The sequence below is a fragment of the Bufo bufo genome, chromosome 2 (assembly GCF_905171765.1).
Source record: "Bufo bufo chromosome 2, aBufBuf1.1, whole genome shotgun sequence".
NCBI lineage: Eukaryota > Metazoa > Chordata > Amphibia > Anura > Bufonidae > Bufo > Bufo bufo.
The window spans coordinates 230,519,580-230,534,348 of NC_053390.1; the positions used below are offsets into that span (position 1 = coordinate 230,519,580).

The following is a 14,769-nucleotide window of genomic DNA, read 5'->3' on the forward strand; positions in this document are numbered from 1 at the left end:
ACAGATGCTGGAGATTCTTCTGACCCATGACACAGCTGTGGTCATAAGGCCCAAGGTACTGTATACATCTAAGCTTCCTGTTCAGTTTATTCCCCGACCTAATGCATCACTCATGGCATATTCTTGCTACACTGCTTTGAATTAAATGTGGTGGATATCAGACAGCAGTCATAGCACAACCAGAGCTGGAACTTATAGTAGTTTCATAGACAAATAATCACAGACTTTGTACAAAATATCAAATTTATTTATATAAAAAAATTTACACATCAAATGTACACATGCACACACCCACACAACACTTTAATCACTTTTAGGCCAGTAAGTCTTGAATTTCATTCTAGCACAACATTATTTTACAATTTATGTACACTTTGAAGACACGATGAGGGGAGAGTTTAATTGTAAACCTTAATTTTACAAAAAGAAAGGCAGTCTGAAAATCATGTATAAAGAGTACAAAGAACCTACAAATGGACTGTACTTACAAAATAGTAACAGGGATTTTTGCAATAATGGTACATTTGAGAATGCCAATCTGAAATTATGACGTGTAGTGTGCTCATCTTATTAGGCTGATAGGACTAACACTACAAGATTTACTTGGCTGTGATAGATACCAGTTGCATGGTTTCCGGTTGTTTGTAACAGCAGATTACGAAGGGGGCTGACATACATATCCACTGGAATACCTACCATTCTGAATTTCCTGTTTTTTCAGTTTCTTAATGATTTTTGTAATCACAATACAATTAGAATACAACAGGATGCACACAAAACCTACAAAGAATATATTCTGTACATCTATTGAACATTACAAATCGTTGTGCATCAAGTAAGGCAAAAACATCATGGCTGAAAATAACTAAGCTTGAATACTGGGCCAGATTTTACTTTGTGGGTTATTGATCACATACTGTATACAGCCATTTCTGAAATGTTTATAATCAATTGGAAGTTACTTTTTTAGATTACTTTAGACCTGGTGCTCTTTAAATGGGTATTCCTATATATTCATGGCATTCCTACAGGAAATGTCTGATCAATGCAGGTACTACCTCTGGGAACTGTACCTATAACCACCCCCTGTCCTGCCTGGTGAGGTGGCTGCTGGCTGGCACATCTCTCCATTCACCTGTAAGGAATTCCATTCGCCTGTATGTTGAGCATGCTTGCTTGGCGGATTTCCACAGAAGTGAATGGAAAGAACCAAGCTCATCTGCATCTACCTCTCCATTCAAAATATAGCAGTCGCCTTACCAGGCAATAAGTGGGTCATAGTACTCCTGTTTTAAAGATAGCTGAGGGTCCTTCTGTCAAGATAAGAATGCCCTCGTTATGTCTAAAGACCGAATTAACCTTACATGTAAAATTCAGCTGAAGTTGAATGTTTGTCAGAGGTATCTTATTTTACAGCCCCAAGCTTTTTTAATAACTTTTTTCCTTTGGATAGCAGACCTTTTTTCTTCTTTGACGCGCGATCTCTGCTTCTCATGGGGCTCCCTGAACCCATGGAGGATGGTGGTGACACAGAATGAAGGTGAACTGTTGGTGACGGTGCTCTCCTTGGTGTACTTGTATTCTCGGATGGAGCCTATAAAATAAACACCCAAAAATCATTCAGTGATGCAAACTTCATAAAATAGTGTGCTTAGTTCCCCCTACCATGGGTCTAGCAATGGTTACTGTTGACTCCTAAGATTTTACACAGGTTAAAGAATTGCATATGTGTTGGACAGGCACATGTACCTTAAGTTGATAAGGAGCTGAGATGCAGATCATGTGTTGGACCTGCATTTGCATTCCTTTGACAAAAAAAAACAGCTTTTAATTTTATGGTCCAATTAATAAATTGAAAGGGTTGTCACACAGCTAAATTTACTTGAGCCTTAATCAAAATCACAATAAGATTAGAGCCCTTTCTTCACAACCAATGCCAATTTTCATATCTACTCTTGGAGTATTGTTGAATAACTGGAAAATCACACCACTAGGTGGCACCAATATCAAAGGTGAATTTTGAAAAAACTGGCTTCTAGCTTCAGGCTACTTGTGTGTTTGGTTATGCAGGCTCCAGTCTGATTCTGATTCAAATTCAAGGTCATCTAAAACTTAATAAAGGTCAAACATCCCATGTTTACACACCTGAAGATACCATGGTTCTTTCTGGTGTGTGTAAGGTACTCTAATCGAGTTGTATGTTTCAGTCTTATATAATACATAATGCTTCAGTTTTAAGTACTACCATAGAGTTTTACGGCTTCATTAAGAGGCATAATCATGATGGATTTTCTAGTCTGTAGTTAAAGCTAGTTGACATTTGTGTATAATGGCTTAGAAACATACACCTCATGTCTCATATTAAAAGACGTATATGTCTTCTATATATGAGAGATTTGTAACATTCACAAGTTCAAGGTGCAAGTTTTTGTGTACCTTGACAGAACGTAGGCTATATTTTAGCAGGTGAAAAGTCCATTCTCTTTTTTATTTGCTCTTTACAATAGAACATTTTGGGACAGGAAAAGGTCAAAAGGAATATTACTAACCAGGGAAGGCTAGAAACAGCACATGCAGTTTGAAACATAGTTCTGTCAAGCACAAGTTCAATGACCGCCAATTCTCAACATGTTATTTAATGTTAGAACTCTTGGCATAATTTAAAATTTTATCAGCAGCGATTAGCTAGATTGTTCATGTTACAAAATGCTCTCATACACTGACATGGTGGTTTAACGTCATTGTTCTTTAATTTGAAAGAACATTTCGGGATTGTGTCAGTATAAAAACCACTGGTGTCTTCAGTTGTTCACTTACGTGAAGGCTATACTGCCCATTAAGGTGTGAAATGTACACTCTTCTTCTGTTCCAAAGTAGATGAGCCAGGACAAAACAGAAAATAAAGCAGTGATGACATAAACAAAAGTAATGTAAAAAAAAAAAGGTGGATTTCAGATATGTACCGTAAACAAAATGGCATTAAAATAAATGAAAAAAACTAGTGCAAAAATACTGTAAACATAGCAAGGCATAAAAACAATAATACACTGAACTTTTTTTGTGTAAAGGACGGCAGACAAATGTTGAAATGAAAGAGAAACAAACTGGTATGCAGTGACATATAACTCGTTGATTTGCACATTAGAAGATTGTGAAATTTGTAAAAATGTGTGATCTATTGTGGAATACACACATCCATGACTTTGATGTTTTCTATGTAATGTCCTCAGCAGCAGGCCTCATGCACACTATCATAATATGAATTTATATGGTAAATAGTCATCATATAGAACTCTATGGTCCTGCCCTGTGTCTCTGATGCTATAAAAGGCAATAGAATAGATTGCAAACAAAATGTGCCCAAACTGCAACTCAAAACCCACTCATTTATCGCAAAGTGCCAACCTGGCAATTTAACCTGAATACTACAGTCTAAGGGTGCATTCACACGACCGTAAGGTGTTTTGCTGTGCGCAAATTGCGGATCCGCAAAACACGGATACCGGCCATGTGCATTCCGCAATTTGCAGACTGCACATGGCCAGCGCTATATAGAGAATGCCTAAGCTTGTCCGCGGTTGCGGAAAAGAATAGGACATGCTCTATCTTTTTTGCCGGGCCATGGAACGGAACAATGGATGCGGACAGTACGTCACCGGAACTCCTTAAAATGCCTTTGCCCTGCGCGATTAAGCACAGGGCAAAGGAGAACATCAGAGCATGAACTGCTCCTATGTTCAAGTCAGGGGGGCTGCCTGGGTGAAAATGGAGGCATGTCTGGGTTCAGCTCTGAACCCGGACAACCCCTTTAATGCATTTCGTATGCCATTCATAGTGTGCCCTGTGCTGATGAATGGCAGGAAAAGTCTAAGGCATATTGGTATGCCTTAGACTTTTTCCAGGGCACGGGTGCCCACAGAGAGAGCTCTGAGTGCCCCCTCAGGCACCCATGCCATAGGTTCGATAGGATATGGCGCAAATGTCTGATAAGTGTGCGTCCCACCCTCTATCAAGGACAAGGTCCTGGTGAATGAACAGCATGCTGTACATGTGCAGCATACTCTCTATTCACTGCTATGGGAGTTTTGAAAATAGCCAGCCAGTCCTACAGCTTTGGGTGACCACGCATGCGTGGCCTGCTCTCCACAGTGGATCCCTCTTCTTGAGATAGAACCGGGTCCCAGAGGTGGGACCTGCCCCTATTGGACATTTATGGTAAAATCCTATTGATATGCCATAAATGTCCAGATGGGAATACCCATTTAAGATTTCTTGATAGTGTATTCAATTTGATTTAGGAACCACAACTTAATGTGTTGAATACTTGGTCCTTGTTTAGCACTATGCGCATAGTGATCAAAAAGGGAGAGGTGTTACAGATCTGTTTCAGACCTACCCCCAGCTGTCACGTGACAGCAGGGCCTTGTACATATAGTAGCATCATTTCTTATACAGCGCCATTGTAATAAGAGTGTGTGATAATAAAGCACATTTGTTGCCACTGTAAAGAGAAGGGTCAGTACAGCTTAACCGATATCAAACAACTTCTCCCCTTCTCAGCTGTTAGACTTGGACTACTATGATAGGGTTGACAGTGCCTAGTAAAATAGTGGGGACAGTGACCAGTAAAATAAGGCAGATAGTGACCAGTAAGATAAGGGGGGAAGTGACAAGATAAGGTGGAAGGTAACCAGAAGGATAACATAGTGACCAGTAATATAGTGTAGACAGCTTTCTCCAGTCTCCACTTTTCCACTGCTCTGGAACTGTGCTGCCCTTTTGTAAACATACAGTCAGACACAGATACACACTCTCTATCAGTCTCATTACAGATCCGGTGTTCTTTTCTCAATCTCAATTCCTCATGGCCACAGGAGTCAGGACTCCCCACAAGTCAGGTCACGGGACAGGAGATACAATTATCATCAGATGAGCTGACCACCAGGCAGGCCAGGAGACACCTGCCACCCGTTACCAACACACTGGTGTTGCTACGAGTGACCTGGCTAGACTTAAAAACCTAGTCAAAGAGCTCCTTGTCTGCACTGCATATCTGAGTTTTTGTGCATGCGCAGTGCAAACTTTGGGTAAAAATCACGGACAGTGTTTTTCCTGTCGGGCACTACTGGTGGAAGAAAAAAAAAACACCCATTCTTTGCAACTTGTACATAAATTACAAGCAACCCGAACTCATGCTAAAGATGTGGAAAGGAGACTTGGCAGAATTTTCACCTCTGTTTTCATTAACTAGGAACAACATCTTACCCTCTTAACTTTTGTTCGCATAGGGGTGTCAGGAGGGTATCGAGATGGTGCATCAGAAAGGTAAACCTCAACATCATCAGGCACTTCTTCCAGAAAATTAGAGGGGACAAGGCCTTTATGTCCATTTAGTTCACCCTACAAGGATATTCATTAAAAGACATTCAGCAATCATGAACAAAATGGCATTTCTTATATTAAAAAGGTTCCTGTTCAAAATGCTACAGAAATATTTCCTTGAGATTTATCATTAAGAGGGTTTTCCCATGTGCTGACTCTGCTATTTTCAGAAGTGCTTATTGAAGTGAATGAAGAAAGCCATGCATCACTACCTCTCCATTCCTGGTGAGTAGCAACAGAGCCCCATTCTGGAGATAGGAATGTGTGCTGCACTGATAGAAAATTTATGGCATATTCTGCAGGAATGAGAATACCCCTTTAAACATACAATAACCATAATTAAAGTTTCTGATCTTTTTAATATAAGGACATGTTCATATACAAAGTCAGAATGTGGTGCAATTTTATTAATAGTCCAAATAGAAATGCAAGATATTTGAGAAATGGACAGATGTGCTTATCACTTCAAAGCAGTGTATACATAAAGAGGATTTATGATCTACATAAATGCTTTAAAGGGGTCATTGGGACTTTAATAATTATGGCTAATCCTTAGTATGGTCCATCAATATCAGGTCGGTGGGGGTTCGACTCTAGTCACCCAGACACACTAACCGTTTGACAGGGCTGTGGACTGGTAATGTGTAGAGGCATAGAAATAGAGGCGGTGCGGAGAATGAAGAGAGGAAAGGGAAGGGTAAGGTGAGGGAGGAACCCTTCGCACCCGTTAAAAAGAAGAAGAAACACGTAATAGGCTCCAAATCCCTGAATCACTATTAGTGATAAAGATTATATTCAATTTTTTGAAGACCTTCACCCAGGTCTATTCGAGGATAAAAACTTAGTGCATAATAAACAAATACTCCAATAGTGGTGTTAAAGATAGAGATTATAAAATCAAATACACTCACTTCACAGGGGGGTATTCACCAGGATAAACTCAAGACACCTGGGACTATTTCCCCTCCGGCCAGGATCTCATGTAGGAATCTAAATGACTGAACGCAGCCTACAACAAGTGGCTTCTGGTCAATCGCTTTATTAATAATACGTGGCTCGTATTATTAATAAAGCCATTGACCAGAAGGCACTTGTTGTAGGCTGCGTTCAGTCATTTAGATTCCTACATGCGATCCTGGCCGGGGGGGAAATAGTCCCAGGTGTCTTGAGTTTATCCTGGTGACTACCCCCCTGTGAAGTGAGTGTATTTGATTTTATAATCTCCATCTTTAACACCACTATTGGAGTATTTGTTTATTATGCACTAAGTTTTTATCCTCGAATAGACCCAGGTGAAGGTCTTCAAAAAATTGAATATAATCTTTATCACTAATAGTGATTAAGGGATTTGGCGCCTATTACGTGTTTCTTCTTCTTTTTAACGGGTGCGAAGGGTTCCTCCCTCACCTTACCCTTCCCTTTCCTCTCTTCATTCTCCGCACCGCCTCTATTTCTCTACAGTGGGCAAGGTTGATCTCTGACCCACTGAAACACTTGTGCTGCCTTTCCCTATCCATAGCTTTGGACGGGTATAACTCCATTACATTTTTTCCATTAAAATTTCACCTCCACCCCTTGGCGCCTCTGCTTTAGGTACCTTTTCGTGTCACCTGGTCTATCTACAGGACCAGGAACCTCAAATTGTACCATAATCCTCTTTTTTTGTATCTTTATATTTTCCCTAATGTGTAGAGGCCACAGTGTTCAACTGATAATGAAGAAGCCATAATACTCAACAGAGCTTAGTGGCCCCTCCAAACTGAGATTCATTCCATTCGGCTAAATCTTAACATTACCATAAAGATCAAAAGGAATTTGGTGTGAATTTATGATAAAACATCCATCAATAGTTCACGCTGGTGATGGTGCAGGAAATGTTAGGTCCTTAAATTCCAAATATGCATGATGCTGTCACACAGCTTAGGGTATGTTCACACACAGCAAAATTATCACAGAAATTTCTAAAGTATGTTCATGGGTTGCAGCAAATCCCAATAAAGTGAATGTGACAATAGCAGACATTTCTTTAGCAAATCTTTGGCTTCTGAATATACCCTGATACTGGCCTTGCATGCGCTCTTTTTATTACCACAATGCACATATATTCTGTTGGCTGCTTCCAGCAAGATAATTGAATAAACAATTCTCTTACTATCTCAAACAAGCTAAGTGAACCTGACAGAAAGTTCTTGAGTACAGTATCTTAGTGTCCCAGATCTCAATGTCACAGAGCACTTTTGCAATGTAGTGGAATAAAATCCTTCAACGGTGTGATGTTATCATGCCAACATCAGTCAGAACCTGTTCACAAGATATAAGACTGTTCTAAGGGAAAAGATTGGTTTTACTTAAATAAAAAATAAAAAAAACAACTGAAAATAAATCTGATGGACTCATTACATTATGTTATTTCTGCTGCCAACAGGATGTAGTTTCTGTAAAGCCGTGTAAATACATAGGCCACATTTATCATGTAGGTATGCCACTTTTGTGGTGTGAAAAAGTTGCAAGCTGTGTGTTTGCAACTTTTTCAATGGCACTTGTGCAAAAATGTATACTCTGCCAGCCTCACCACTTTCCCAAAAAGAGGGCAAGGCCTGTGATTCCACTACATATATCATCTTTTATGCCAGTTTTCTGGTGAGGAAGAAGACTGAAATCCACACCAGCCAGGGCCTGGAGTAGATTTCAGTTTAGGTACCCTAACTGGTTATCATAGCCTGGCATACGCTATGATAAATCTGCCCCAATGTGTGCAAAAGGCATTGCTTCAAGAACTGTGCGGGTATACAGCCATTTAATCTGTCAAATGTCATGGCCAATACTGACTGTGACACCTACATAACTGGTTTTATAGATGGAGCAGGCTCCCCTGTAAGACCATCTGAACCCCTCCAATGCAATTGTGGGATGCTATGCTCGCCAGTGGTCTTCAGAGTCCCAAGGTGGGACTAAAAAAAATATAAAGTGTATAGATAAATCCTACATAATGTTTTACTGTGTTAAAAAATAAAAAGAAACACAATTGATTTCTCTGCATCCAAAACTATAAAACAATGTCAGAATCACTGTTTTAAAACTGGAATAAAAAGTAATAAAAAATTTTATGTACCCCAAAATGGTACAAAGAAAACCCATTGAACAAGATAGTTTCTGCAACAACAACAAAAAAGCCCCTCATAAAGCTACAATAATGTTTTGGAAAGTTGTGATACAAAATGTATTATTTTTTTTACACAAACATAGTAAAGCATATAAAACACTGTAAACATTTGGTATTGCTCTAATTGTAATAATCCACAGAATAAAGTTAACTTATTATCCATACAGCGCGGTGAACACCGTCAAAGTGATACCCAAAACTCTTGTTTTTAATACATTATATACAACCCAAAAATGGTGCCATTAAAATTGTGTCATCCCTCAAAATATAAGCACTTCCTAAATGGAAAAATAAAACTGTTATTGATTTTGGAATATGGATATGAAAGAATCATTGTCCTGTAGCAATACTCCCCAAACAAAAGGCTCCATCCACTGTGTAGTGGGTATGCTGACAAACTGCAGCTCAGTGCCTATTCACATGAAAAGCAACTTGTATATTAGACAGTATCTTTTTCTTGACCTTTGTAGAAAATTATCCGGTAAAGATACTTAGTATACATATTTATCAAAGTACTACTTACATAATAAAATCCATCTTCATCAATTTCACCAAACACAGTTATTATATCACCTGTGCAAAACGTTATCTCCGCCTGCAAGAGGGTCAGATATAAAAGAGTTAACCAATGTTTGCCTTGCACATTACAGAACTGTGAGTGTAAATTAAGCCTTAGTTCATCATCCAACATAAAGATTTTTGTTTTCTGCCATTTAATACACATTTCCAGATGTAGCTAAGTTTTTCTGCCATATACTGTACTTCTCCAGTTACATGTGGATTTTGTCACAAATTTAGCCACATATGTCATTCTCTGCAATGCAAAGGATGAAATAATGTAATCCATGGCACTTCTGCAACAGAATCTGAAAACCCCAAGCATGCCTTGAGATAGGGTTCAAAACAATATCCACATATATTGTATTGTTAAATGGAGTCTGTCACCTACTCTGACCGTTTAAGACCTCTCAGATCGCGTTGTAGAACGTTTGCCCCCCATTAAAATAGTACCTCTCTTGTTTTGAAAAAAGTACTTAAAAGGAACTTGTCATCAACTTTATGCAGCCCATACTAACGGCAGAATAAAGTAGAGACAGGTGAGCTGATCAGCGGTCTGTCATTTATAAGTTAAAAATAAGTGGTTGCCGAGAACCAACATCACAATCATTACAGACTGGGCCTGGAAAAGAGTCACAGCTACCTGAGAAGAGTCCTGGTTATTCAGGAATTCTTGCTCTCCCTGCCCACCTGCTGATAATTGACAGTCTTCTACCTAATTTTCTCCCTTTTTCTCTAGGAGAGAACTTCCAATAATCAGCAGATGGGCGGGAGAGCAGGAGATTATGAATAACCATTACTCTTCTCAGGTAGATTTGACTCTTTTCATGGCATGTGCTGCAATAATTATGATGTTGGTTCTCAGCAACTACTTACGGTACTTTTAGCTCATGAGTGACACACCGCTAAAATCAGCATTTCTGTCACTAATTTATGCTGCCCTCAGTCAGGTCAGCATAAAGTTGATGACAGGTTCCCTTTAATAAAGATATTAAAAAAAGTACTTAATAAAGTTATGCACATTAGCTGTCGTAAGTGCCTAGGGGCCGAGTTATGGCCACAAGTGCCCAGGCCCCTCCGCTATGTGCCCAGATAACTGCTCCCCTTGCAGTCCTTTGGCCTGCCCTCGTGTCCTACTTCGTCCTCCTCCTCTGGCTTGGAGATCTTGCATGAGTGCCTGGTCTGCCCACTATCAGTATAGGCACTGATCTTAAAAGTGTACATGCACAGGCCTGGCAGTGACCGGCACTCATGCAAGATGTCCAAGCCAGAGGATGAGGATGAAGGAGGAGAGTAGGGCTTTGGGAAAAGCACTTAAATGCTCTGACTCACATACTAAGATTATGTTATTTTTACCACTCAGTGAACACCCTAAATAAATTCCACAAAATAATGTTAAAATTGCTGTTTTTTTTATTTTTCCCCCTAAAAATAAAATAATAAAAGTTATTTACTACACTATATACAACCCAAAATGGTTCATAAAAAAACCTACAACTAATCCTGCAAAATAAAACAAGAATTTAGAAGACAAAATGATGACTGCTAGAACACAAAGGGGGAATATATTGTTGGTCCTTAACCCCTTAAGGACCCAGGACGAGAATGCTTGTCCAAAATGGTCGGTACTTAGTGCCCCAGGACGAGCATTCTCGTCCTGCGGTCCTTCCCCTGCCCCATGTGCGGTTCCGCGTTAAGCGGCAGGGATCCGGCTGTTACTGACAGCTGGACCTTGCTGCATCCTCCAGCATCAGTGATATTGTCGATGCCGGTGGATTAACTCCTCATATGCCGCGGTCACCGCTGACCATGACATATGGGAGGTTTGCGCTCCTCCTCATCCATCGAGCCCCCGTGCTGCGGTGGCGGGGACCCAATGGTTGCCATGGCAGCCCCAAGCCATTCAAAGGCCTTGGGGCCCGGCAGCTACTAAGGCCTATGAGGCCCAGCCCCCAGGCTGGGTATCATAAGTACATAAGTAAACTATCAGTGTATTACTCAGTGTAATACACTGATAGTCAATGCAGTACAATACAGATGTATTGTGCTGCATTGAAACAGGGATCAGACCCTGTAATGTTGAAGTCCAATAGTGGGATAAAAAAAAAAGAAAGTGTTTTTAACTGTAAAAAAATGAAAGTTTCAATTAAAAATAAAAAAGCCCCTTTCCCATAAAAAGAGACATATAAAATTGTAACAAAAATATAAACAGACATATAAGCTATTGCCGCATGTGTAACAACCTGCTCTATAAAAATATCACATGATCTATCCCATTCAGTCAACACCATAATTTTTTTTTTATAAAAACTGTGCTAAAAATACCAATCTCATCCCACAAAAAATGAGATCCTAACTAAGACAATCGCCCAAAAAATAAAAAAATATATGGCTTTCAGAAAATAGAGACATAAAAACATAATTATTTTTCTTTCAAAAATGCTTTTTTTGTGTAAAACCAAAATAAATATAAAAAAATAGACAAATTAGGTATCGCTGCGTCTTAACAATGTACCCTGTCAGGTGAAAATCGCAAAAAAAAAGTATACAAAAAGTATAATTCCAAACGATCAAAAGGTAGTATGTACCCCAAAATAGTACCAATCAAACCGTCACCTCATGCCGCAAAAACTGAGCCCCTACAGAAGATAATCACCCGAAAAATACAAATAATATGGCTTTCAGAACAAGGAGACACAAAAACATGATTTATTTCAAAAATGCTTTATTATGTAAAACTGAAACAAAAGAAAAATAAATGTGACTGTGGAAAATTTATGTGGCTGCTAGGAGGTTAAAGAGAATCTGTGCAGTTTCCTGTGCTATCTTATTTGAGTGTCACATAGGAAAGCTGGGAAAAGAACCTAAGGCCTTTTTCACACGAGCGTGACGGATTAGGGTGCGTTCAGTGAAACTCGCACCATTTTGCAAGCAAGTTCAGTCAGTTTAGTCTGCAATTGTGTTCAGTTGCTCAGTTTTTTCCGCGCGAGTGCAATGCGTTTTGATGCGTTTTTCCCGTGCGTGATAAAAAACGGAAGGTTTACAAACAACATCTCCTAGCGACCATCAGTGAAAAATGCATTGCATCTGCACTTGCTTGCGGATGCAATGCGTTTTTCACTGAAACCCCATTCACTTCTATGGGGCCAGGGCTGCGTGAAAAACTCAGAATATAGAACATGCTGCATTTTTCACGCAACGCAGAACTGATGCGTGAAAAAAAAACACTCATGTACACAGACCCATTGTAATGAATGGGTCAGGATTCAGTGCAGGTGAAGTGGCGAGCACCAGAAGGGCAGTTGAAGCTGGTACGGTGGCACGTGCAATAGTTACCCCGTCGCAGCCACCGCAAAGACAGGCCCGTAGAGCCCCTAGAGTCCCTGAGGTGCTGGCAAACCCTGATTGGCAGTCACCAACTTCAGCCGCACCTGTAGTTCCCCCTTTCACCGCCCAGTCTGGAGTTCGGGTTGAGACAGCTCAGATCGGTTCGGCCCTGGGATTTTTTGAGCTGTTCTTGACTGCGGAGCTCTTGGACTTAGTCGTGGCAGAGACAAACCGGTATGCCACACAATTTATATCCGCCAACCCGGGAAGCTATTATGCCCAGCCTTTCCGGTGGAAACCAGTCCAAGTTTCCGAAATTAAAATTTTTCTGGGCCTTCTCCTCAACATGGGCCTGACAAAAAAGCATGAATTGCGGTCATATTGGTCCACGAACCCGATTCATCACATGCCCATGTTCTCTGCTGCTTTGTCCAGGGCACGTTTTGAGACCATCCTGCGTTTCCTGCACTTTAGCGACAACAGCACCTCTCGTCCCAGATGCCACCCAGCTTTTGACCGGCTCCACAAAATTCGGCCCCTCATAGACCACTTCAACCGGAAATTTGCAGATTTGAATACCCCCGATCAAAACATCTGCGTAGACGAGTCCCTAATACATTTTACCGGGCGCCTTGGCTTCAAACAATACATCCCAAGCAAGCGTGCCCGGTATGGGGTCAAATTGTATAAGCTCTGTGAAAGGGCCACAGGCTATACCCACAAATTTCGGATCTATGAGGGAAAAGATCAGACCCTGGAGCCGGTCGGTTGCCCTGACTACCTGGGGAGCAGTGGGAAGATAGTCTGGGACTTGGTGTCACCCTTATTTGGCAAGGGGTACCATCTTTATGTGGACAATTTTTACACAAGTGTGCCCCTCTTCAGGCATTTGTTCCTAGAACAGATTGGCTGCTGTGGCACCGCGCGAACTAGTCGCGTGGGCTTCCCCCAACGGCTCGTTACCACCCGTCTTGCAAGGGGGGAGAGGGCTGCCTTGTGTAACGAAGAACTGCTCACGGTGAAATGGAGAGACAAGCGTGACGTTTACATGCTCTCCTCCATTCACGCAGACACGACCATACAAATTGAAAGGGCAACCCGTGTCATTGAAAAGCCCCTCTCAGTCCACGACTATAATGCGCTCATGGGAGGGGTGGACTTCAATGACCAGATGTTGGCTCCCTATTTAGTTTCCCGATGCACCAGACGCTGGTATAAGAAGGTGTCTGTATATTTGATTCAATTGGCGATGTACAATAGTATTGTTCTCTACAGTAAGGCTGGGAGAACGGCATCCTTCCTCAAATTTCAGGAAGAGATCATCGCGAACCTCCTGTATCCAGGAGGTTCCGTGGCCCCATCCACCAGTGTAGTTAGCCGTCTACACGAGCGACATTTCCCCAGTGTCGTTCCTGGTACCTCAACCCAACCGTCACCCCGAAAAAGATGTCGTGTCTGTAGCAGGAGTGGAATAAGGCGTGACACCCGCTATTTCTGTCCTGACTGTCCTGACCACCCTGCCCTATGCTTTGGAGAGTGCATAGGGATTGCATCTCACAGGACAGGCACACAGGGCTATTAGGGCCCTTTTACTCACAGCTGCTGCAAACCTCTCCTTTCACCTGGGATAAAGTGCATAATGTACTTTGCCACATCTTTGGGCGATTTGCCCTTTGAACATTGTCCCAAGGGGAAGGAGAGGTTTGTCCTATAAAAGGTAAAAAAAAAAATTAAAAAAAATCACAGGTAAGCAAAAAAGTTAACGTTCAGTTCAAAAAGTTAAAAAAAGTTTATATGTTCTGTTCAAAAGTTATTATAAAGTTAATAAATTTATTGCGTTGCGGCCTGGTTTTTTCTTTTTTTTTCTTTTTTTTTTTACCTTCCAGGTGGACCAACCGATCGACTAGCTGCAGCACTGATGTGCATTCTGACAGAAGCATTGCGGAGACCCTCAAATGCCAGGGCAGTACAAACACCCCACATGTGACCCCATTTTGGAAAGAAGACACCCCAAGGTATTCGCTGAGGGGCATATTGAGTCCATGAAAGATTGAAATTTTTGTCTCAAGTTAGCGGAAAGGGAGACTTTGTGAGAAAAAACCCCAAAAAATCAATTTCCGCTAACTTGTGCCAAATTTTTTTTTTTTCTATGAACTTGCCATGCCCCTCATTGAATACCTTGAGGTGTCTTCTTTCCAAAATGGGGTCACATGTGGGGTATTTATACTGCCCTGGCTTTTTAAGGGCCCTAAAGCGTGAGAAGAAGTCTGGGATCCAAATGTCTAAAAATGCCCTCCTAAAAGTAATGTGGGCCCCTTTGCACATCTAGGCTGCAAAAA

The 14,769-nt window shown here is 41.0% G+C and overlaps 1 protein-coding gene across 14 annotated transcripts in view; it reads right to left on the reverse strand.

Moving 5' to 3' along the window:
* Positions 1–292: 292 nt before the first annotated feature.
* RIMBP2 (RIMS binding protein 2) overlaps positions 293–14,769 on the reverse strand; it is a 573,825-nt gene continuing 559,348 nt past the window's right edge. For 10 of the 14 annotated variants that reach the window (XM_040416249.1, XM_040416247.1, XM_040416241.1 and 7 more), the window contains 3 exons: positions 9,069–9,140; positions 5,266–5,400; positions 293–1,594 (listed from right to left, as the gene is read on the reverse strand). In XM_040416249.1, the coding sequence (XP_040272183.1) occupies positions 1,406–1,594; positions 5,266–5,400; positions 9,069–9,140 (396 nt within the window). In that variant the 3' untranslated portion in view covers positions 293–1,405. Of the gene's footprint in view, positions 1,595–1,749; positions 1,806–2,817; positions 2,864–5,265; positions 5,401–9,068; positions 9,141–14,769 lie in introns of all 14 variants that reach the window. The other 4 variants (XR_005776163.1, XM_040416245.1, XM_040416248.1 and 1 more) reach the window with 4 other exon arrangements.